This window comes from Otolemur garnettii, unplaced genomic scaffold, assembly GCF_000181295.1.
Source record: "Otolemur garnettii isolate 467f Iridium unplaced genomic scaffold, OtoGar3 scaffold00001, whole genome shotgun sequence".
Lineage (NCBI taxonomy): Eukaryota > Metazoa > Chordata > Mammalia > Primates > Galagidae > Otolemur > Otolemur garnettii.
The window spans coordinates 18,485,239-18,508,581 of record NW_003852396.1 but is presented as its reverse complement, the minus strand read 5'-3'; the positions used below and the strand labels follow the sequence as shown (position 1 = coordinate 18,508,581).

General features: G+C 36.4%; 1 protein-coding gene across 4 annotated transcripts in view; it reads right to left on the bottom strand.

Moving 5' to 3' along the window:
* DLG2 (discs large MAGUK scaffold protein 2) overlaps nt 1-23,343 on the bottom strand; it is a 2,018,366-nt gene that overhangs the window by 746,631 nt on the left and 1,248,392 nt on the right. The window contains exon 1 of one of the 4 annotated variants that reach the window (XM_003780856.1): nt 4,472-4,601. The exons of the other annotated variants lie outside the window; for them this stretch is intronic. Coding sequence (XP_003780904.1) covers nt 4,472-4,576 — 105 coding nt within the window. The 5' untranslated portion in view covers nt 4,577-4,601. Of the gene's footprint in view, nt 1-4,471; nt 4,602-23,343 lie in introns of those variants that run through there. 4 annotated transcript variants of the gene reach the window in all.

Sequence of the window (23,343 nt, the reverse complement as noted above, 5' to 3'; positions counted from 1 at the left end):
AAGACTAAAAATATTTGGGAAAGAATGTTTTATTTGGGAGGCACCTGTAGCTCAAAGGAGTAGTGCACTGGCCCCATATACTGGAGGTGGCGGGTTCAAACCCGGCCCCGGCCAAAAACTGCAAAAAAAAAAAGAATATTTTACTTTCAGTGCCTTTGAAAAATATCTGTAGTTGCGATACTTTCTGATAACTGTATATCTGGTTAGCCATATGTACAATATTGTATGAGGACAGTATTTCAATATTGAAATATTAAACTGCAATTGTGAGAAATAATATAAACAATTCTGATAGGATAGTATTAAAATGTGCAATAGATGGATAAACTATTACCGATCAGGTTCAATGTAGACCGTTCTGGTGACAGGTATACTACATGCTCTGATTTCATTATTATATAATTCATCCACATAACAAAAAACCCTCATATCCCCTAAATCTATTGAAATAAGAAAAATAAAAAATATGTAATTGTTTTTTAATAATTCCTGTGTCCTGTCTTAGAACATAAATGTCCCCAAAGCAGGGTTTGAGCTTGTTTTACTGATATGTCCAGGAATGCTGTAGTTTTTAACATATAAAAGATATTTAACAAATATTGGCTGAATGGATAAACAAATGGGAAAATGGACTGTGCTTACACATCAGCAAATACCTTGTCAGTTCCCTCCTCTGTTCCTTTCTTTTCCTCCATCTTTACTGCATGTCAGAATTCTGTTTAACCTTCAAACCCAGCTGAGATACCCATTGGCCCTTCTCTGAACTCTTGTGGTAATTGACGTATACTTGGGGTACTCACACTTTGCATTCGGGTTAGAGTGCTACTGAACCCCTACGAAAATTTCTGTGGGCAGAATCTCAATCAGGGGTATTCCTGATTTATTCATTTCTGTATCTCTCTGAATACTTACTAAGCTTCATGATATTCACATTAGGAACAAAATCGCTTTTTCAAGATGAACGGATAAATAAATGAATGACTATGATTATAACTATTCTTTGATTGACAGAAACCCAAAGTCTAGCAACAAGATGCCAGAACACATGTTCTGAGGACCCACTGAATACCAGTGTGGAAGGATTTACCAAAGCTAAATATGATGACTAGTAGAATAAAGAAAACCAACTTTGGGTGCTGTAGTGAGAAACAGTGGGGCACTATCTGGTCAAGGGGAATGCTACTTCTCTTACAAAATGATGGATGGTGTCATGAAGACGTTCTCACTGTAATGTTGGACCCCTATCCTAAGCCTAGATTACTGCTTGACACACAGCAGGGCCTCCAGAAAATGTGAATATACTTAATGAACTAATGAGTTAATTAAACACAGGCTAATCCCTATGAAGAAACTAATTATCAGAGTGTTTTTAAAATCATATTTACTTGCTTGGACAAAATGGAATAGCCTTTGATTTTCCTGATACCCGAAGATACTATCTGGATGAATGCCCGTATGGCCCTAATGATGGAACTAATTTACATGACTTCGTGAGACAGCTTTTTATCATTCAATAAATATGTAGGTGCTGACATTGCCAGGCACTTATGATAAAAAACATGGGAAATCCTGTATTGTTGTTTTGTACTTGGGACACTTGGGTATAAATGAACCTGCTCAAGACTCTAGATTTGATTTCCATCTTATCACTAAAAGGCATGATATGATTTGTGAAATCAAATCCAGAAACTTCGAAGTTTCGTTTCTTTCTTCTCTGCTGTCTGTTTTGGGTAGCACTATCCAAGATTCAGCTGCTACAAATTGCCTTTCATCACTGTGAATTTTAGGCTGTTATAGGGAGGTTTTCTGGGAGAAGATTGTATCAGGACTAGAGACTTTATGTCAGGCTGATGATTAGTCCACAGAATAGTCCTGACTGAAAACCCATTTGTGATCTATAGTTTATTGTGTGTGTGAGCGATGATCCAGACCATCTAACATCTGGAGTAATGTGTTATAATGATGTGTTTGGAGTCCACATTCACAGTGGATGCACAAAAAGTCATTGCCCTGGATGTAAGTTTTTCAGGTCTGTTTTCCTAAGAACAACTATATCAACATGTGTCTGTAATTTTACACATCATTCATTTTCAAATACTTTACATCAAAAGAGAAAAGAAGGCAACTAATTGAGCCATATAGTTGGTCATTTTTTAATATAATAGAATCAACATGATAGGATATATGCATTTTAAGATTTATTAAGATATTCTGAACAACACAGGATATCATTAAGCAAAACTACAATACACGTCTACATGTACTTGTATGTGTGAAAATAACTGTTGTGTGTAAAAAATATATCCAAATATCATTGGGTCAAGGTATATATAAAACTAGAAATAAATAGAGACATTTTTCTGAGATCTAAATTATATTACCATGTATTCTGACAAAGAAATAAGTTGAGGCTCAGTTTAAACAGAATTATTCTCAACTGATATTTTAATAATGGCTATTTTTTTTAAAAGAAGCCATCATAAAATTGATATGTTTTATTTAATGAAGACTTAGAAGAGGTTGAAAAAGATTTGAGACATTGGCAAATTTTCAATATCTTTTGAAAAAAAGATTTATAGCAGTCCAACCTGAACGATAACTTGGGTATGTTTATACGTACATGTGCAGTAGGGGAGATTGTGAACAGATACTAGAAGGGGAGAAAGAGTAGCCCATTGAATATGGGAATTGAATCCAAGGTTATCTTTCCCATAAGGATCTATACTCTGTATTAACTCATCTCTGCTCCCACCACTGCCCCACTGCAATGCTTTAGCCAAGTTTTTTTTTTTTTTTTCTCAGACAGATTTGGGTAGAAATAATCCTATGATATCAGTTTAGACAAAACTGGTACTGAAAAGTATCATGAATCAACCAGAAATCCTGAAATTGGAGACTCTTGTTGGTTAATATATTAGTCATCCCTCACATGTTCACCGGGTACTCCTTACATGCCAGGCACTGCCCTAGACACTGGACATAGATGCACCAGTGTATTTAAGGAATTCAAGACACATAAATCAGAAAACAAATAAATGGTACATGCATTTTCCAACTTATTTACCTTCTCATCTCTCTCCAAAAAGTTACAGTATAATTAGATAGACAGAGAGAAAAACACTTAAGAATAAAATATTATGGGATAAATTGGAGATGCGTACAAGAAAACAAGAAGGGAAAAATAATTCCGCCTGGCCATGGAAGGCTCCATGTAGGAGAAGATGAGCTTCGAAAAGAATATCGTACTTTCTTTGATAAAACGAAGGAAGAGGAGTTAGGTAAAAATAGTAGAAGCCAAGTATACACACTAAATTCTGGTTTAAAGCAGAATCATTATAAGTCAATATGATTTAGAGAGCCTCCCACCATTAGTTTTTTAGATTCCTTGCAAAAATTATGTAAGTTTTATGTCTTTAATAGTTAATATCAACTTACAATGATCCAACTTGAGTACAGTGGTTCAATTAGAAGACCTTCAAATATAGCACAGTCTTTGTGACATTTAGTTGATTCCCAAGTTACAGAGAAAAGTATGATGGCATCTAATTTGAGTCTTTTGAAAATAGCTTGAACTTCAAGGAAGATTTATTTTAACTATTGACAGAAGCATTTCTCTTGAGGTTTTGCGTCAAAAAATAATGTTTTCCTTGAGAGAGCTCTAAATCATTTTTATCAGAGATTAATTGTTAATTATCTTTTCTCATTGCCAATTGGTTATCTCAATACTTCAAAATAGATGTAATTAAAATAATCAACATTTTGATATTCTTCTTCTGAGTCTTATTTACCTTATCTCAGCCTATCAAACGTGGCCAGCCTAGTTCATGTAGTTGGATAAATTATAAGCACATTGCTTCTGCAATGTAAGCACAGTGACAACAACTCACCTATTAACTTTATATATCCACATACTTCTGTCAGACCTTCTTACAAAGATCTAAGTATTGCGTCCCTACGTGCTGAAGAAACAATCACACTATTCAAGAGAGATTTTCTTATGGGTTTTACTTTGATAAGCAAAGAACAAAAAATTAAAAACTAACTTTTGTCTCCTTGATACATATATTATACCCAACTCCAAAAGATATTTGAGTAATTCTAAGAAGCTCTGGGGAAACCAATCAGGAAGTATACACTGCAAGTTATTTTAAACATTAATATGTGTACTATCAATATGACAACTTTTTTAGTATTTCTTGTTATTAGAAACTCCTGTCTTAAGGGGGGATGAGTTTGTTTGGGCCACTGTTTACTGTTTCTCACTGTTAATGTTTGATCATATTAAGAACTCAGATTTTATACAGAGCAAAAACAGATATATATATATATTTATCTTGAACAAGACCTACAGAGAAAATACCCTGTCTTTAAATGCACAGCACACACGCATTTCTCTATAGATGTAACAGGTAAAAAGGAACAAAAAAAAATAAAAAGAATCCCAAGGAAAATAAAAGGCAATATTTCTTACCGGAATGAAGGCATGTTGCATAGCTTGCTCACATTGTTTTAAGGAAGCAATAGTATCCCACAAAAGCTGGTAATTCTCAGCCCGAGCAGCACTTGGCCGCTGCATAGCGAAAGCTGGTAACACTCAAACTGAGCTCATAGAACCCAGTTGAAGAAGGAAAAAAACCCTGCAGATCTGTTACATAAACTTCTTAATTAGATCTGCTACACAAACTGCTATCTTAAGACTTAAAAAAAAAAGTTAATCAGAACATTTCTTTTGGGGGATAACTGGGCATGACTTGAACAGAGACAGATGTTTTCATTGGGAAGGATTTTCATTCCCACACTTGTGAAAAGCAATCCCATCAGTGTTCCCCTATCTTCACATGGGTCTGGCGAAACTGCACATACCATAAGTGTGTGGGGGGAAAGAAGTAGGAGGGAGAGAGATGTGAAAAAATATTTCTACCAGAAGCTCTGGGTGGCAAAGCCATGGAGGTAGATTTGAGTAGCTTATGAAGGTAGTGAAACGGGAGGGAGTGATTTGCACGTGCAGGTAGCCACCCCTCTCTGCTGAGTGAGAATACAACTCTACACAGACACCTGCACGGCGTCATTTCACAGGGCCACCCCTTCCCCCAGGTAAGCCCTAGATGCGACATATTCCTCACCTATACATTATTACTTCATTTATGGCACTACAAATTCTTCATCTGGGATTATCCCTAAAGACTAGCCAGAAGATCTGTAAGTCTCTTCAGATTTAAAAGTAATTAGAAGACCCTCGTGTCGCCTATGTAATGAAGACAAGCCAAACTTATTTTTTATTCTGGAGAAAATTTACATAGATAATTCAAGAAGAATTATGCCTTTAAATGTTCTTGGGAACAGAGAGTGGGCTGCATAAAGCTGGAATGTGTTAATTCCAAAGGAATATGCTTTTGTGCTATAACAACAACAAAAAAAAGCTAGTATAAGCACAAAGGAAAATGTGAACAGAATTTAGGGGCATATTCTGAGTTCCTTTCATCTGAGGGGTTGCTGAGGTAGGGGGTAAGTCATCTTGAAAGAAGGTGCTGAGCACTCAGGAGTTTCAAAAGAATCCACACTTTCAAGGCTAGTTTCACATCTAAAATGATATTTACTCAAGCATTTTGCGAGGTAAAAGGCAAAGGAAGGGAAGGACACAGCGGAATCAAGAAACTGCATTTAATTGACCTAGAAAATCCAAGGAGTACAAAACAAGGTACAAATTGTAGGAAACAGTTCGATAACATAAGGAAAGATTCTTGCAGCATTATTTTTAGAAGAGCAGCATGATTTGGGTTACCTAGTTTTTCTGCATTTGTACCTCGGCCCTGGTGGATTAGTTCATACTAATCACTTTGTGGTGTGAAAATCTTGAAGGCCAAGACCAGCCAAGTTTTCCTATCAATTAACTCTCAATTCCTCTCAATTACTTTTAATTTTGAACTGGAGTAATGGGCAGTAGGACTTTATTCTTTTCCCCAAATTTCTACCTGGGTGAATTTGTAGGGAGCTGATTTTCCCTTAGCATTCCATGAATACAGACCATAAGGCTATGGCCATTAGACAGTTTGTTTTTCAACGTCAATTCCACCACTCTTCTCTTTTTCTCATTCATGGTGTTCTGCTCAGCTCACACCCACAGTCCCTCCTCTGCGTTCATTCCTGCCCTTACAGTCTCCCATCTGCCCCAGCCACATGCTGCTTCTTCATGCACGGCCGACCCACCAGCCCACAACTTCCAGAAAACATTCTTTCACTAGTAAATGTTCTGACTTTCTCAGGAAACAACAGGCAAATTTTAAAAAGTTGTTTTTAAGGTTATCTTCCTAAACCCCCGCCAGTCTTTTCTGAAATCCTTGAGAAAATGTTTATCATTATTCCAGACTCCAATTTCTGGGTCTTCTGTCGTGTCTAGGGCTTTTCCCCACCTCTTGTTCACTGGGAGAATCTCCTAAAAGATCTACTTTTCTTTCATTTCTTTTTTTTTGGAGACAAGAGTCTCACTATATCTCCCTGGGTAGAATGCCAGGGCATCACAGCTCACAGCAACCTCAAATTCTTGGGCTCAAGCAATTCTCTTGCCTCAGCCTCCCAAAGGGCTGGGACTACAGGTGCCTGCAACAATGCCTGGCTATTTTTTGGTTGTAGTTGTCATTCTTGTTTGGCAGGCCCGAGCCAGGTTCAAACCTGCCACCTCTGGTGTTCGTGGCTGGCACCCTAGCTGCTGAGCTACGGAGCCAAGCCTGATCTACTTTTCTTTATTCTTTACAAGAATGACTGTTCACTTTCATTCTTCCAAGTAATTTTCCAGCATCTGCACATGTATTCATAATTTATATTTATACATTGGTATGTGTGTTTGTTCATATGTCAGGTTTTTCATTTTCTGCTGATAATTGCCTGTGCATGCATTTTAGTAATCTTATTGTGTAAATATTTATATTAAACTCATTAACTGAAAAAAAAAGAGTGATAGAGATTTCATAATCTCTATAGGTAGAAACTCTACATTTAAAATGCCCTTAGAGGAAGAAGCCCAAGTGCCCATCAATCCACGAATGGATCAATAAACTGTGGTATATGTACACCATGGAATACTATGCAGAAAGATGGAGACTTTACGTCCTTCATGTTCACATGGATGGAACTGGAAAATGTTCTTCTTAGCAAAGTATCACAGAAATGGAAGAAAAAATATCCAATGTACACACCCCTATTATGAAATTAATTTAAACCTTTTATATGAAAGCTATAAACTAATAACAACTTAAGAATACAGGGAGGGGGGAAGAAAAGGGGAGGGAGATGGTTGGAGGGAGAGGGATTGGAGGGATCACTTCTGTGGTTTACCTTATAAGGGTACAAGTGAATCTTTCTATGCGTAGAATATGAACGTTTTAACACAATAACTAAGAAAATGACATGAAGGCTCTGTTAACCAGTTTGATGGAAGTGTTTCAGATTGTGGGTGAAAACACCACATTGTACCCCAGAAGTGCATTAATGTACACAGTTACCATTCAATAATAAAAAAAGAAGCTTTTTAAGGAAAACAAAAAAAAATGCCCTTAGAATTAATTTCACTTGTTTAATTATCCAACAAACATATCAAGCATCTCCCACATGCTATACTTTTGAATAGCACTATGGCAAATGGATTTATTGGATGTTGATTCTGCTTTTTAGAGCTTAAAGTCTAATCGAAGGGATAGTACATAGGTACAAATAAAAAATGAGTTAAAAAAGTATAAATGCCATAAAAGAGGTAGCATAAACTATTCAGAAAACAATGAAAAGGAAGAAATTATGTCCACGGGGAAATTAGAATGGTCTTCTGGAAGATTCTGCACTTTGCTAAAGCTTGAAGTTAGAGTAGAATTTTGCAAGGGAAAGTTTCAAGAAAGGAAAGGGACAGCAAAGGCACAGGGTGGGAAAGAGGTCATTTATGGTTGGTTGGAGGGAAGGGAACGAGGGAACGTGTAAATAACATCAAGAAACAATTTGGATGCCAATGATTTACACTTAGGTTTGAACTAGATTTAAGGCTATTCTTGAAAGAAAATTAGTAACTTCCTACTCCTAATAATAGCCAGTATTGACTTTAATCAATTCTTACAGAATCAATATTCATAAATTCAATGAAAATCTTCAACTTCTTGAGGTGATAAATTTCATGTTTATTGTATACTCTTTAAAAAAGGCACATAGATTTTTGGGGGGGCCTTGAGATGGCTCAGTCATTTATGTTATGTTACTTTGTTACTTATTTAGGCTTTATATTAAGTATGTATCACATGCTTTGTTTTCCTAAAACCTCTTAATTTCAAAATTCAAGTGAGGTCCACCATAAATCAAATATTTATCTGATCGGCTTGGTACCTGTAGCTCAGCGGCTAAGGGCACCAGCTACATATACTGGAGCTGGCAGGTTCGAATCCAGCCCGGGCTGCCAAACAATAATGACAACTACAACCCCTCCTCCAAAAAAAAAATAACCAGGCATTGTGGTGGACGCTTGCAGTCTTAGCTACTTGGGGGGCTGAGGCAAGAGAATCACTTAAGCCCAAGAGTCTGAGGTTGCTGTGAGCTGTGATGCCACAGCACTCTACCCAGGGTGACAGCTTGAGACTCTGTCTTAAAAAAAAAAAACCCAAACACAAATATTTCACCTTGTTTGATTGGCTTAGGTTTTAACAAACATTTATTGAACTTTACTGTGTGCCAAGCACCGTGCTGGAAACAAGGTATACAAAATATATGTAATATCCTTTAAATCCTCCATTGCTCTTCAACTAATCCTTAACACACACTTGTCCCTGTCTCAAAGGGGACCCTACGTCTTTTCTTCCTGTTAGCACAATGCCTGATATTTAATCATTTTTCAAATTAAACACACAGTCACTAGGCCACATGTCTATCCTATCGAAGTGTGTCACTATGATTTAACTTAGATTGCAGGCTGCAGAATGGTACTTTTGGAAGGGTGGGATTGCCATCCCCAAGTGTGTGGTGGAGTACTGTCTGCTGATGATCCATCTAAATTTAACTTTTTCATAATTGCACTTGCAGTAAAAAGTGGAGGAGCAGGGCCTAGGTTTGTATTCCCACCTGAAATAATCAAAACACATGACAAAATGTGGAAGAATGGGCTTCGGGTATGTACAGCAGACAGCAAAAGACAGTGAAGTATGGGAGAAAGGACACAAACAAAGGTGGGTCCCGGGCTTTCCCCCATCTTACTGCCTGGAACTTCTAGGACACGCTGCAGGGAGGAGGAATGAGTTGTAGCCCAGAGAACTTGCTAAATTGAAAACAGTTGAGAGACCAAGGCAGCAAGTAGTAATAGAAAACCCCATAATTATAGTTGAAGATCTCACTACCCTTTTATAAATGATCAATCTCTTAGGCTCAGGTGATCCTCTTGCCTTAGCCTCCTGAGTAGCTAGGACTAAAGGCACCAACAACTATGCCCACCTAAGTTTTGTATCTTCAGTAGAGACCGGATCTCACTCTTGCTCAGGTTGTTCTTGAACTCCTGAGCTCAAGCAATCCACCCACCTTGCTCTCCCAGAGTGCTAGGATTACAGGCATGAGCCACAGCACCTGGCTGAAAGTAAATCTCTGATCATAATACAATTTAGTTAGGAATCAATAACAGAAAAATCTCTGGAAACTCTCAAAATTGTAAGGGTGAATGACACAATTCTGTATAACCCACTGATTAAAGAAGAAATCAAAGGAAATTTAGAATCTGGTTTGAACTGAATGAAAATAAACTATACATCAAATTTTGTTGGATTCCCGTAAAGCAATAATTAAGAGAATAGATATATTTTTACTACACACTTGTATTTGAAAAAAGGTCTTAAATTAATGACCTCAGCTCCCATCTTTAGCAACCAGAAAAAAAAATTGCCAATGAAACCCAAAATAAGCAGATGGAGGGAAATAAAAAATATTGGAACAGAAAACAGAAGAAAATGAAATTAAAAGCTACCAATAAAATGATAATCCTCTAAAAACACTAATGTGGAGAAAAGGGGGGGGGACAAATTATCAAACTTGGAATGGATGGAGATGACATCCAGAAACTTAAGTCCACATGAAAGAGCTAAAAAGGAAATTTTATAAACAACTTTTTGCTAATAAATTTAATAACTTCAATGTAACAAGGTGAAGGGGAAAAATTGAAAGACATAAACTGTCAAAGCTCACTCAAGACAAAACGGATCACCTGCATAGATCACAACTCTATTAAAGTTATTTGTAATTAAAAACATCCTGCCAAGGAAAGCACAGGCCCGGATGGCTTCACTGATGAATCAACCAAACATTTAAGAAAGTAATAATAACAATTCTACGCAAACTCTTTCAGAGTGAAGAGGAAGAAATACTTTCCAACAGTTTTTGTTTTGAGGTCAGTATTACTCTGATCCCAAACCAGATGACGATATTATAAGAAAAGCAAACATCCATATGCTTTCCTGAATACAGACGTAAAAATTTGAAAAAAATTAGCACAGTTAAACTAGCAATATATAGAAAAGATAATGTCTCATTACTAAGTAGGCTTTATCCTGGGAATATAAAGGTGGTTTTCTATGAAACCTACTTATATTCACTCACACTTTGTTATGAAAGATAGATCACAACTATAGCCCAGGATGAAGGAGAGAAACGGAGTGGGAAGGGAGGGAGGGAGGAGGCTTGGTAAAGGGGCGGGGGGTAAACGGCAGGACCACACCTGTGGAGCATGTTGCAAGAGTATAAGTCAAATCTGTCAAGTGTAGAGCATAAATGTCTTAAAACAATAATCAAGTAAATGAGGCAAAAGCTATGTTGATTGGTTTGATGTAAGCACGTCGAATTATATTTTAAAAAATCAACACATTGTACCCCACATATGCATAAATGTATTCATGACCTATGTGTATTTGACTTAATAAAAAAATTAAATAAAATATTTAAAAATAAAACAAAAAACAATAAAGTTGGTTTACATTTGAAAATAAACCAATGTATTTTATTATATCTATTTTTTTAAGAAACAAAAATCCCAAACATATGATCACCTTAGTGGTAACAGAAATAGTATTTTATAAAGTCCAATATCCATTTCTGTTTAACGAAAAACCAAAACTCCTAGGACAAAACCGGGACATGCCTTCTCACCACTCTAGTCAACTTTGTCTGAGAGGCTCTAAAATGTGCAACAAGACAGGAAAAATAATAAAGATTGAAAAGGATATTTACATTTTTAAAATATTAAAAATGTTTTTCTTTACAGATGACATAATTATCTACAGAAAATTTCATGAATTTTGAGGAAAAGCTACGAGGTTTTATAAGCAAGTTTACCAAGGTTGTGGAATGCTAGATTATTATAGAAAGATCAATTGTATTTTAAATATTAGTAATAAATAAATAGGAATTAAGATAAGAAATGTCATTTATAAGGAGGTTTTAAAACAAATGACATATTTAGCAATAAACCTGATAAAAATGTGTAAGCTCTGTGTGCAGAAGAAATTAAGGAAGATGCAATATTGTTCAGATGTCCTGCTCTGAAAACTGATTTACAGATTTAATGCGATCATCACCAAACTCCCAGGGCATGTTTCATTTGCTTATTTATTTTTCAGAAATTGGCAAACTGATTCTAAAATCATAATGAAAATCAAAAGACATATAGTAGCCAAAACAACTTGGAAAAAAATAAAATTAGAAAAAAAACCCTCCCTGATTTCTAGACTTACTATATAAAGCTAATATAATCAAGACAGGGTAGCACCAGCATAAAGAGACATAAATAGAGACTTTAAGAGTCAACCCATTGATACACAGACAACTGACTTTCAATGAAAGAACAAGGGCAATTCAATGGAGAAAAGGTAATATTTTCAACAAACAATATTGGAATAATTGGATATTCACAGGTAAAATAACAAACTTTGATCCATTATCTATTACTACATATTAACTTGAAATAGATTAGTGACCTAGATGTAAAATCTAAATAAAACATTAAAACAAAACATGGGAAGAAAATTTTTATGGCTTTGGGTTAGGTAAAATACCAAAAGCATAGTCCGTAAAAAACAAACTGATAAATCAGACATCATTGAAATTAAAAATCACTGTTCTCTTTGAGAAACACTGTTATGAAAATAAAAAAGACAACCATAGAATGGAAGAGTATTTTTACAAATTATGCATCTGATAAAGAACTTGTTTCTTAATTATAAAAAGAACTTTCAAAACCCAATAAGAAAAGAAATAATCCAATTAAAAATGAGCAAGATAGTTGAACAGATGCATCATTAGTGAAGGTATAGGCATCAAATAAGCATGTGAAAAAATCATCAATATTGTGAATTATTAGAGAATTAGAATTAAAAATTAATGACCATATCAAGGGTTGGGGTTGATGTATAAGATAAGAACTCTTATACACTGCTGCTGAGAACATACAACCTCTTTGGAAACAGTTCAGCGATTTAAAAAAAAAAAAAGCTAAATGTATTCCTACCATGTGATTTAATGATTCAACTCCTAGGTATTAACCCAAGAGAAATAAAAGCATATGTTCATTCAAAGAATTTTACACAAATCTTTATAGCAGCTTAATTTTTCATAGCCCCAAATCAGAAATAACATCAGCAGATGAGTGGATAAACAAATTGTGGGATCTGCATGCAATGGAACGCTATTTGGCCTTAAAGAGGAATGAGCTATCGATACTTGAAACAACCTGGATGAATCTCAAAACAATCATGCTGAGTGAAAGAAGATATACAAAAGGAATATCTATTATGATCTCAGTTATATAAAATTCTAGAAAATGCAAACAAATTTATGTAACAGAAAGGAGAGAAATATTTGCCTGGAATAGAGAAGTAGGGAGGCTGGGATAAGGGAGTTGGGTGAAGTCATAATTCAATGCTCTCTGGATATACTTTAATCCTCAACAATCCTATTTTTCTCTCAACTAAGGTGTGGCCTTACATTTAGCAAAACCATCAGATGTAATTTTGAATTATATACTATGGTATGTATGCTGATACTCTCTCTCCAGTGAAGACCCTTGAGGGTAAAGGTCCTCAGTACAAAATTTCTGGTTTTCCAGTAGTATTTAATATTCAGAACCCACTCACTATAAAACTAACATTATAATTGATATTAAATTATAATTATAAATACATCATTTTACTGTTTAAAAAACTACTTTCCCACATAGTACCCACCTCATCCCTGTGAGTACCCACCTCATCCCTGTGAAGTTTTTATTTCCAATTTACAGATACAGAAATAGGTTCACAGAGGCTAAAGCAACTTGCTTCACCATTTACTGGCCATATGAACTTGGATAAGTTTCTTGGTTTCTCTTTGTTTAGGTTTTTGTCTGTAAAATGGAGATTACAGAATTTATCTCATAGGATTGTTGTGGACTAAAGAAGTTAATATAGTAGAACCCCTGCAAGTTGACTACCTAAGGAACTGTAATGAACTGGTCAAAATACAGAGGTGGTCATCATAAGGATCTAGGCCTTAGTACATGTGGTCCATGTCTGCTGCGAAAATTAGGCCAAGATAAGGAGATGGCCAGCGTAGGGCAGGGGTCAACTATGGAGCTTCTACTGTATTTACAAAACTTTGCAACACAGCCTGGCACATAGCACTATTATTAGTATTCACAAATTAACTTCAATTTATTAATTCATTTAATAAATATGAATTAAGTAATAGAAATAAGAATAAATTTACGTCTTTTGGCTCTTAGTTCAATATACATTCGACTAGTGATCAGTAATTACGTAGGTCATTGTAGATTTACCTTTCTTTTCCTTTCCACCATTACACCCTACTCTAAAGAATGTAGAATTTAGTGTTCTGTTCTTTCTTCCTAGACTCCATTTGTCTCCTTTATAGGTGCCATTGATACAGGATGGGTGGCACCCCAGCCAGCTCAGTGGAGCTGAGAGGCGGACCTGCTGCCTCCGCCCTGGGGGTGTTGGTGCTGCCACAGCCCCAGCCCTTTGGAAGGTGGGGAATGGGCAGCAAGAGGTTCTAGTAGCCAGAGGGGCCAGACAACTGCTGGGGAGACATCAGTGCCTTAGATTCTCCCTCCCCTTGCACTTGTGGTAAACAGGGAAGCCCCCAAGTTCTAGGCCTGGTCAATTTCACCTAAGTTTCCTAGGCCTGGGAATGAAAGGGACTGTATCCATTCATTAATGCACTCTTTAATCTTACCCCAGGAAAAGGGCTGTATCCATTATTTGTTACCAAGTCCTGGCCTGATATAACTACAAAAGACCCATGTGACTATATATACCCCTAGAGGAAGAACCCAGGGAGAGCGAAAGAGAGCTCTTTTTCCTCCGGACTTGGATTGTTTCTCTCTCTGCCAGGAGCTTTGGTGTTTTTTTATTCTTTTCTGTAAAGTAAATCCTATCTTACCCCTGATCTGTGGTCCATGCATTTATTCTTCGAATCACTGAGACCAAGAACCTACTAAAGATGAAATTCCGGTATCACCATCTTAAGTAAAAAATTATTTATTTATTTACTTTTGAATGTCTTACTTCCCCCTCTAAACTTTAAACACCGAGAGCAGAAAGCGATGTACAGCCAGCTCCAGCACAGTGCCTTGGATATCATATACTTTTTTCAGGGTTTGCTTGATAGTGTTGCCATTAGTGGAGTCTAGAATAGATAAAATCTAATTAAAGTTTCAAAAATATATGTTAATGTATTTACCAGGATCTTCTGTATTTACCACAATCTATGGTGAATATGGCCGTGGCTTTTATAAAAACCTGGCATCTGACCTACTGTCTCCTATTTGAGAGAGTGACACTTCTTTGGTAGGGCATGACGTATGGCTGTACCAGGACACAAAGCAAGTGAACCTTTACTGCAAGACATAGATTTACAGAGGGTATGAAGTGACCTGTTGCATACTGAAATTCATACGATATAAATTTGTGCTATATATTCAGTCAGTCATTCTGCAAACATGCTTGAGAGATGCAAGTCATTGTGTTAGCACGATATTCTACACACTCTGCAGAGTCTTTAGAATAAGATGCCCAGTACTATAATAGAGAGAAAACAGGTGATCTGAGAGAAGTTAACTAAAGTAAGAAGGATGCCAGTTCTGCTGAGTGCTAGATCATCATAGCATATTAGGCAAAGCCAGGGCAAACTGTAGGGAACTGTGAGGCAGATGAAGTCTGGCTCTATCGTCTTCTTCCCCACACAGAGCCCTCAGCACATCTCCTCGCGGCTCTTTTGAAAGAGGAAAAGCTACTTGAACTCATTTATAGAAAGAATAGCATTAAGAATTTAACGTGGGAGGCTGAGGCAAGAGAATCGCCTGAGCCCAGGAGTTGGAGGTTGCTGTGAGCTGTGATGCCACAGCACTCTACCGAGGGCAATAAAGCGAGACTCTGTCTCTATTAAAAAAAAAAAAAAAGAATGTAATATGTTTCTTCCCTTACTTAATTTCTTGCCTCTTTTGTGGACAATTGTCAATCTTATTCATCTGTTTAACCCTAGACCCTAGCATGTTACCTGACATAGAATGAGGAACAGTAAAGATTTGTTAAATAGTAGACGTATGTGAAAAAAATGTTGTACTTGATATTGATCATTTCTATTACAAATTCCTTATATTTATAAAGATGTTTTCATTGACAAAGCACTTTCATAATTAGGAACTCTCTTCCCTGTTACTTTTCATCTTGTCCCTACTTAAACGTGTAAATATTATGTCAATGGTTCCCTTATTTATTTTTTTGGTTGGATTTTTTACTTGAATTGGATAGCCTGTTGCCTGTGGGCCATCTCTCCTTAGGTGTCTAGGTGTCTCCTAGATCTCTCAGACTTAACAGCTTTAAAACCTGACCTCTTATCTTCCTCTTCCTCTTTCAAATCCGCTTCTCTTTCCTCTTCCTCATTTACTAAATCCAAGATCCTCCCACTCAGTTGCTCAAGTCAGATATCTGTACCTCCATATCTACTTCATGGCCCTTTGTGCTTGGTACAATCTGGCTGTGCTTGTCACCAGTGTCATCCTGTGCCCTCTCCCTTTCTCTGTGCCTTAGCCCCACAGGCCTTCCCCAGGTACTCACACTATGATGAATCCCGTTCTCATGTTGGTTCCCATACAAATGCTAGTTCTTCTGCTTCCAATTTTCTCCCACCCGTTCTCCAGAATTCCCTCCCACTTGTCATTTAAATTTTAGTTCCATTGTGCATCGTGGGAGGCTTTCCACATCCCTGTCCTCTATTTGCTAGATGCTAAGAGCACTTCCTTCCCCCAGTTGTGAAAACTAAATAGGTATCAGACATTACTAAATGCCCCCTGGGGAGGAGGGAAAAATTATACCCCATTGAGAACCACTGGCCTACATCTTACTCAGGACATCCTGTCAGAGCTTTACATGGAAACTCGTTTGTACACCTCACTTCTGTGACTTCTGTGAGATGTTTAGTTATAGTCAAACTCCCACTGAACTACCCCATCATAGACAGAAACCGATTCTTTTGTTTATCACTACATATATAGTGTCCAGCATGAGATAGCTACTGTATAAACATTCATTGAATAGATGAGTGAATGGGACTTTCACACAAACCCTACGGAATATGTACAGCCAGAATTAGTAATCTCATTTCCAAATTGAGATAACAAGATACACAGAGTGGTTGAATAACAGATCCCAAATCACACCAGTAATAAATGGTCGGCCTAGGAATTAAACCTAGGTTTTACCAGCATTATCATCTTACTATTATCATTTTCTTAACTTCCTTGAATTACTTTACCTCTTTCTCTTCTGAGGTTTTTTCTTTTTCAGTTTTTCGCCAGGGCTGGGTTTGAACCTGCCACCTTTGGTATATGGGGCCAGCGCCCTACGCCTTTGAGCCACAGGCACCACCCTCTCTTCTGAGTTTTTTATTCATGTTGTCCTTGTAGTCTATGCATAGAAATATTAATATATTATACCTCTAGCTCTATATCAAGGGCTGAAATACTCAGGTAGCTTTCAATGAGGCTCCACTCTGATGCTTTTAGAAACTCACATATATTAAATACAAGAGGGAGGTGGTTAGGGCTTCTCTTTTTGTAGTAGAAATGCAAGTGGGAAATAGAAACTCCCGAGTAAATTTGCTTTTATGGTGTACTTAGCCTTCCGGTCAACTACAGTAAGCACATTGAAGAAAACTAGTCATATGATGGGTTAGGTAAGGTACTATAATATAAATTAAACCACCGCATAATTGTTAACTAGAACATGCAAAAAATTCTACCAGTGCCTGATTAAAATTATCTTTTATTTCCATGCTGCCTAAAGATGGCCAAGGAGGAAAAATATGAAATTATTATTTTTTTATATTACAAAATGTCTATTCCTCTGATGTAAACGGAATGTCTTAAAACTGACAAGAAAAAGACCAGCAATGCAATAGAAAAATGGGCAAGAAAGGCATAGGCAAGTCACAAAGATGATAAAACAAATAGTGTCTAAACATATGACACAACTGTCAACCTCCCTCTTCATAAGAGAAAGCACACTGAAATGCCACGTACTTCTTACCATACAGGCAAAAACATTATGTGATCACTCATTCATTGGTGGGGCTGTTGGGAAACAGACACTATCCTTCACTGCTTATGGATATATAAATTGGTAAACCCCTAGAAAGGACAATTTGACAATTTCAATTACCACCAATGCATATAGTTTTTATCCCCAAAATTTCACAGGCAAGAATTTATCCTACAGTTGTACTGGTACATGAGTGAATAATCTGTGTAAAATATTTGTCATAACACCATTTGTAACAGAAGTTTGGAAATAACCTGTAGTGCATTAATTAATGGAAAAATCTGTGATTGATTTTTAAGTGGTTATTTGCAAAGAGGTTCAAGGTGCACTGATAGTTGAAAAACAAAGACCCAGTATCTACAACATACTGGGCTGGTATGTAGCGACCTTTTATGTACAAAGAGAGAGAAATAAGAATGCATATTTCTCTTATTTCAACAGAGAGATTCAGGGATTAACGAGTCATTTGGGGGGGGGTGGTGAGATTGGGACGATACACTTCACTGAATACTTTTTAACATTTTTTTTTATTTCGAGCAAGGTGAAACTTATCATTTAATATTTCTTTAAAAAATTTTGTATTATTTATTTACAGATAAAATAATACAACAGAGAGGTACCTCTGAAATCATCGGATAACCTCACATTCTCCCAGGGCTGTGAAGAGCAAAAATCACTTATCTCAAAGCTCTTGCAAACTACTGTGGATATCCCAATGAAACACAGGGAAAACCAGGAGAGAGTACTAGAAAGATATCTCAATGAGAGGAGGAGAAACAAAGTGCTGAGCAAGAGAAGGATTGGAGACAAAGCAGTGACAGAGTTTGAAGGGCGGAATTCATAACCAAGGTGCAAAGAACTAGGTCAATTTTGAAATTCTTTTCAATGGCACTTTTAGCCCGCCTCAAACACTTCTATTTTCCAAGCTTTTGAATAGCAGACTAATATGTTACAATTACTCAATTCTTCCCCAAATAAATTATTTTTGAATAGCTTAAGGGCCATAATCATCATCAAATGGCTGAGTCAGGGCAGGACAAACTGTTAAGAGTAAACCTGACACAGCTGTCCCAGAGCCATGGACAATAGCTGTGTGGACTCTGTAATGTTAAAATTAGCTTACTGGTAACAAAGAGATAGAGTTGAAGCCTAGGTCTTCCAATCTCTGTGCAGAGTCAGAGAGAATAGTTGAGATCTAATTTAATTAAGTGTCATTTATTTATTTTCATTGTTGCTATATTTAGGCTGATGTCTAAAAGAGTTTTACCTACATTTTCTTCTAGAAATGTTATGGTTTCATGCCCTACATGTGAGTCCTTTATCCATCTTGAATTAACTTTTATATATGTCAAAAGATTGGGTCCTGTTTCATTCTTCTGCATGTGGCTATCCAATTTTTATTCCAACCCTACCCATTTATTGAACAGGACTTCCTTTCCCCGTTTGTATATTGTTGTCAGCTTTGCCAAAGATCAGTTGGTTATTGGGAGATGGTTTTATTTCAGGTTCCCTTTTTGTTCCATTGGCCTACGTAACTACCAATAACATGCTTCTGCACAGCAAAAGAAATAATCAACAGAACGAATAGTCATCCTACAGAGTCTGGAAAAATATTCACAAATTATACCACCAACAAATAATGTATTCAGAACCCACAAAGTACTTGAACAAAGCCACCCAGGAAAAAAATACCCTTAAAAAGTAGGCAAAGATATAAACAGAAATTTTACAGAAGAAGATAGAGAAATGGCAAAAAAAAAAAAAAAAAGCAAAAATGTTCAACAACGCTAATCACCAGGGAAATGCAAATTGAAACCACAGTGAGATACCCCCTTACCCTTATCGGAATGGCCATTCATAAAAAGTCAAAAACAAGAGATGCTGGTATGGATACAGAGAGAAAAGATATTTATACACTGCTCTTGGGACTGCAAATTAGTGCAACCTCTGTGGAAAACAGTATGGAGATTCCTCAAAGAAATAAATACAGACCTACCATTCAATCCATTAATCCCAGTGCTGGGTATATATTCACAGGAAATGAAGTCATGTTATCAAAAAGACACCTGTACTTGAGTGTTTATTGCAGCACTGATTGCAAAGATGTGGAATTGGCCTAAGTGCCTATCGGTTCATGAGTGGATAAGGAAAATGTGACACACACACACACACACCATGAAACATGAAGTACTATTCAGCCCTAAAAAGGAATGAAAACATGTAATTTGTAGCAACTTGGGTGGAACAAAGGCTACTATTATAAGCAAATTATCTCAGAAATGGAAAACCAAACATTGCATGTTCTCACTAGTAAGTGGGAGCTAAATGGTACAAAGTGATAGAAAGAACATGAGAAACCAAGAAAAGGGCAGGGTGAGAAGGGGGTGTGTCTCTTATATCCCACTTATCTATTGGATATAACAAACACTGTTTTGGTGACAGGAACACCAAAAACCCTGACATGAGCATTATATAAAGTATCCACGTAATAAAAACATTTCTACTCCATTAATATTTTGAAATTAAAAAAAAGAGTACAAGATCTGAAGTCATACTTCCTGGGTTAGAACCCTAGTTCACAACTTTTTAACTGTATTACTTTGTTCAAGTTACTGTCCACTCTGGGCCTCAATTTCCTCATCTGAAAAATAGGTTTCTAGTGGTATTTATGTCATATGGTTGGTGTGGGAATTAAATGAGTTGATTCATGTGTCCAACATAATTACCAATGAATAATCATTAGTTATAATCTTTCTTATTTACATATGTACATTTCTGTTTCTATATAAAAAGAGATATTTAATGTTTTGTTAAACTCTGTCTATAGGTCAGATTTTTATCATTTCACTAGTTCATAAGTACCTTTATGGCCTAATCTCTTGCATTTTCATCATTCTAAAATTATTTTATTTGATTCTTACAACAATCCTATAAGATCGGGATGCTAATATACATTCTGTAGACAGGAAGCTGAGACCTAGACTAATTGTGCTGTGCCTATGATTATGTGGTTGCACAGTGTTATTGGCCTTCTTAGGAACACTCTTCTGTTCTCTATAAAATTAACATCATAGAATTTTTACAGATTCTACTTTTGTCTCAATTCTTTTCATATATTGAATAACCTTAGAGTAGAGCTCGCTGGGAGTTTTCCCCTCTCTATTCCTTCCTCTAATCAATATTTCTCCACTGGGTAGATGCTAAATGTTTTCATCAGGGTTGCTTAAATCTCTTTTCCTTCCTCTCTTTTCTTTTCTTTTTGTTTTCTTCATTTCTTTATTCTTTTCTTCTCTCTCTCACACACACAAATATTTATGATCTATTTCACATAGAAGGAGAGAGTGGTATTAATAATGACTCTAAGGCTCTCAACTTCTGTGATGAGATGGGAGATAACTGAGATCAGATGAAAGCCAATAGGAGGTGAGCCTGGATTACTAGAGCAGGTAAGGGGCACGCGTTAGATGAAAAAGCAAAGACATCGATTTTGAATTTTAAAAAATAGTACAGAGAGGAGAAAGAGAAAGTGCTTGATAGTAGTAAAGCTTATAGAGAAAAAATAGTGGTAATTAATAAAAATATTTCTGCAGAAAGGTAAATGGATCTGAGTCCCTGTGCCATTAATTTTTTACTCTGTGAATTTGGGAAAAAGTAGTTAATGTGATCAAGCCTCACTCAATTTCCTTCCTTGCAAACTGTGGTTAATAATTAATATTATCAATCACCTAGGATTAGTGCAAGGACTAAATGAACACTTACATAGTACTTTTCAGAATATAAGATATTACTAAACAATAATGAATAAATGTTAGCCATCATCAATATTACTATTAATGCTATCAGGAAGGAGAAAATATAGAAGGTGAGGGTGATCAATTTTTCTTTGATACTTTAGGCAATAAAAAGCCATAAGAATCTATGATTGTACAGATATCATGTATTTTGCAGCTATGAAAAACCTGGAAAGGTAGGTACTGCATGCAGCTGCAGGGGTTCAGCTAGGATTCATTTGCAATAACCACGTGGTTCTGAGATGGACTAGGAGATATAACTAAAGTTCAGAGTCATGAACAGCATTTATTCCCAGTGCTCATGAGATCTAGGCCTATTCACCTCCAAATGAAATTGTGTATGGAATGTTAATGTTTCCATAGAAAGATTCCAAATTAAACATTTGAAATTATACTATGAAGTCCAGACAATGACATGTACACCATCCCAAAGTTAAAAGCCTGGGACTATAGTCACAGATAATGGATTCCACCAAAGTTAAGTCTTGGAAATTCGATTTCCTAGTGTTGGCATTATTAAAAGTCCCTTAACATAGGCATCACAAACATTTACAGTGGAGAGAAGTGTTTGTGATGTTCACTTTTATAATGCAGGAGACTTAAATATTGCCTGCATGCAGAAATATAAAGTTTTGTGGACTTTACAACTATTTTTTAAATCAGTAATTTCTTCGCAAAAAGTAAAATAGCAAAGCCCTTAATCATGCCATATGCTCTCTGAGTCCCTTTACTCAGCAATAATTTCATTTATAAGACATTTCAGTGAATACTCATTGAACAGAAACTGTTAACTTTTCTTTTATGGGATAAAAGGAAAAGTGCTGTGATGAAGAGTTTCTTTTAATCACTATATATAATTAAAAAGTTACTCCTTGAGTTTCTCATTTTTAAGTTCTTTCCAAGGTAACAAAAGAGTTTCCTTTTCACAAATAGAAGACAAAAGAGCATTCATTAGCTTACTACTTCTGTGTAAACTTGAAATTGAAATTTAACTTTAAACTTGAAATTTAAAAACGCTGGCCCAAATTATTGTGAGGGAATTAGGAAAATTACAAGAAACAACCAAACCTTAGCCTTCATTGACTTATGTTTTTTTAATAAGAAAAAACATTATTATAGGACTGACAGTGGGTGGATAGAAAAAATAATTGCAATCCAAGCTGTTTATACTATAGAAAAAAAAAAAACGGCCTCTGCATCCTAGATCACAGGGGCATTGGCTGGGACTCAGTATCTTGGCATGAGTAAGGGTAACATTTCTAGTGTTAGAGATAGAGCTGGAAGGACATTCTTTAAAATACGTGACCCTTACTCCAAGATCCAGTCTTACATGCAGTCTTTTAAAGCTCCCTTCCAACCTCCCAAGGCCCAGAAAAGGAAATAAAAGATCCCTAGGCAAATATGAAAGATGATCCACTCAGGCATGATGGTCTCACTGTGACAGTGAACAGGGCTGGGGTGGGGGAAATTCTTCTGCAAGACTGAATGCAAACTACGGGATTATGAGCAGGTGGCACTGACTAGCTCTGCTTTTAGCCTATGTAAGCTAAGTATTTCGGGGACTGTGCAATGACCAAAGGAAGTCTGCTTCAGAGTACCATTTGCTGAAGGACCATGTCTCAGAAAGTGGCAACCAGATCTAAAATATAATAATTTCACTTTTTAAGGAGGCTTCCTTCTTTCATTAACAAGGAGCAGCAATATCACTCCTCACAACTATCTACTCATGGTATTACCCAGTGTGGCCTTGACGTATGGAAAACAGTCCTCAGTAAAGGCTGAGCATTACGGTTCTGACATAAGCAAATACAATAAGATGTCAACTCGAATCATGCCCTTTGTTGTCTCATTGTGCAAAGGGACCAGTCTTCCTAATGGAACATAACTTGACTTCCAGACAGAGCTCCTTCTTCAATTTTTGTCTTTCAGAGAAAGGAGGGATTTAAGATTGAGCA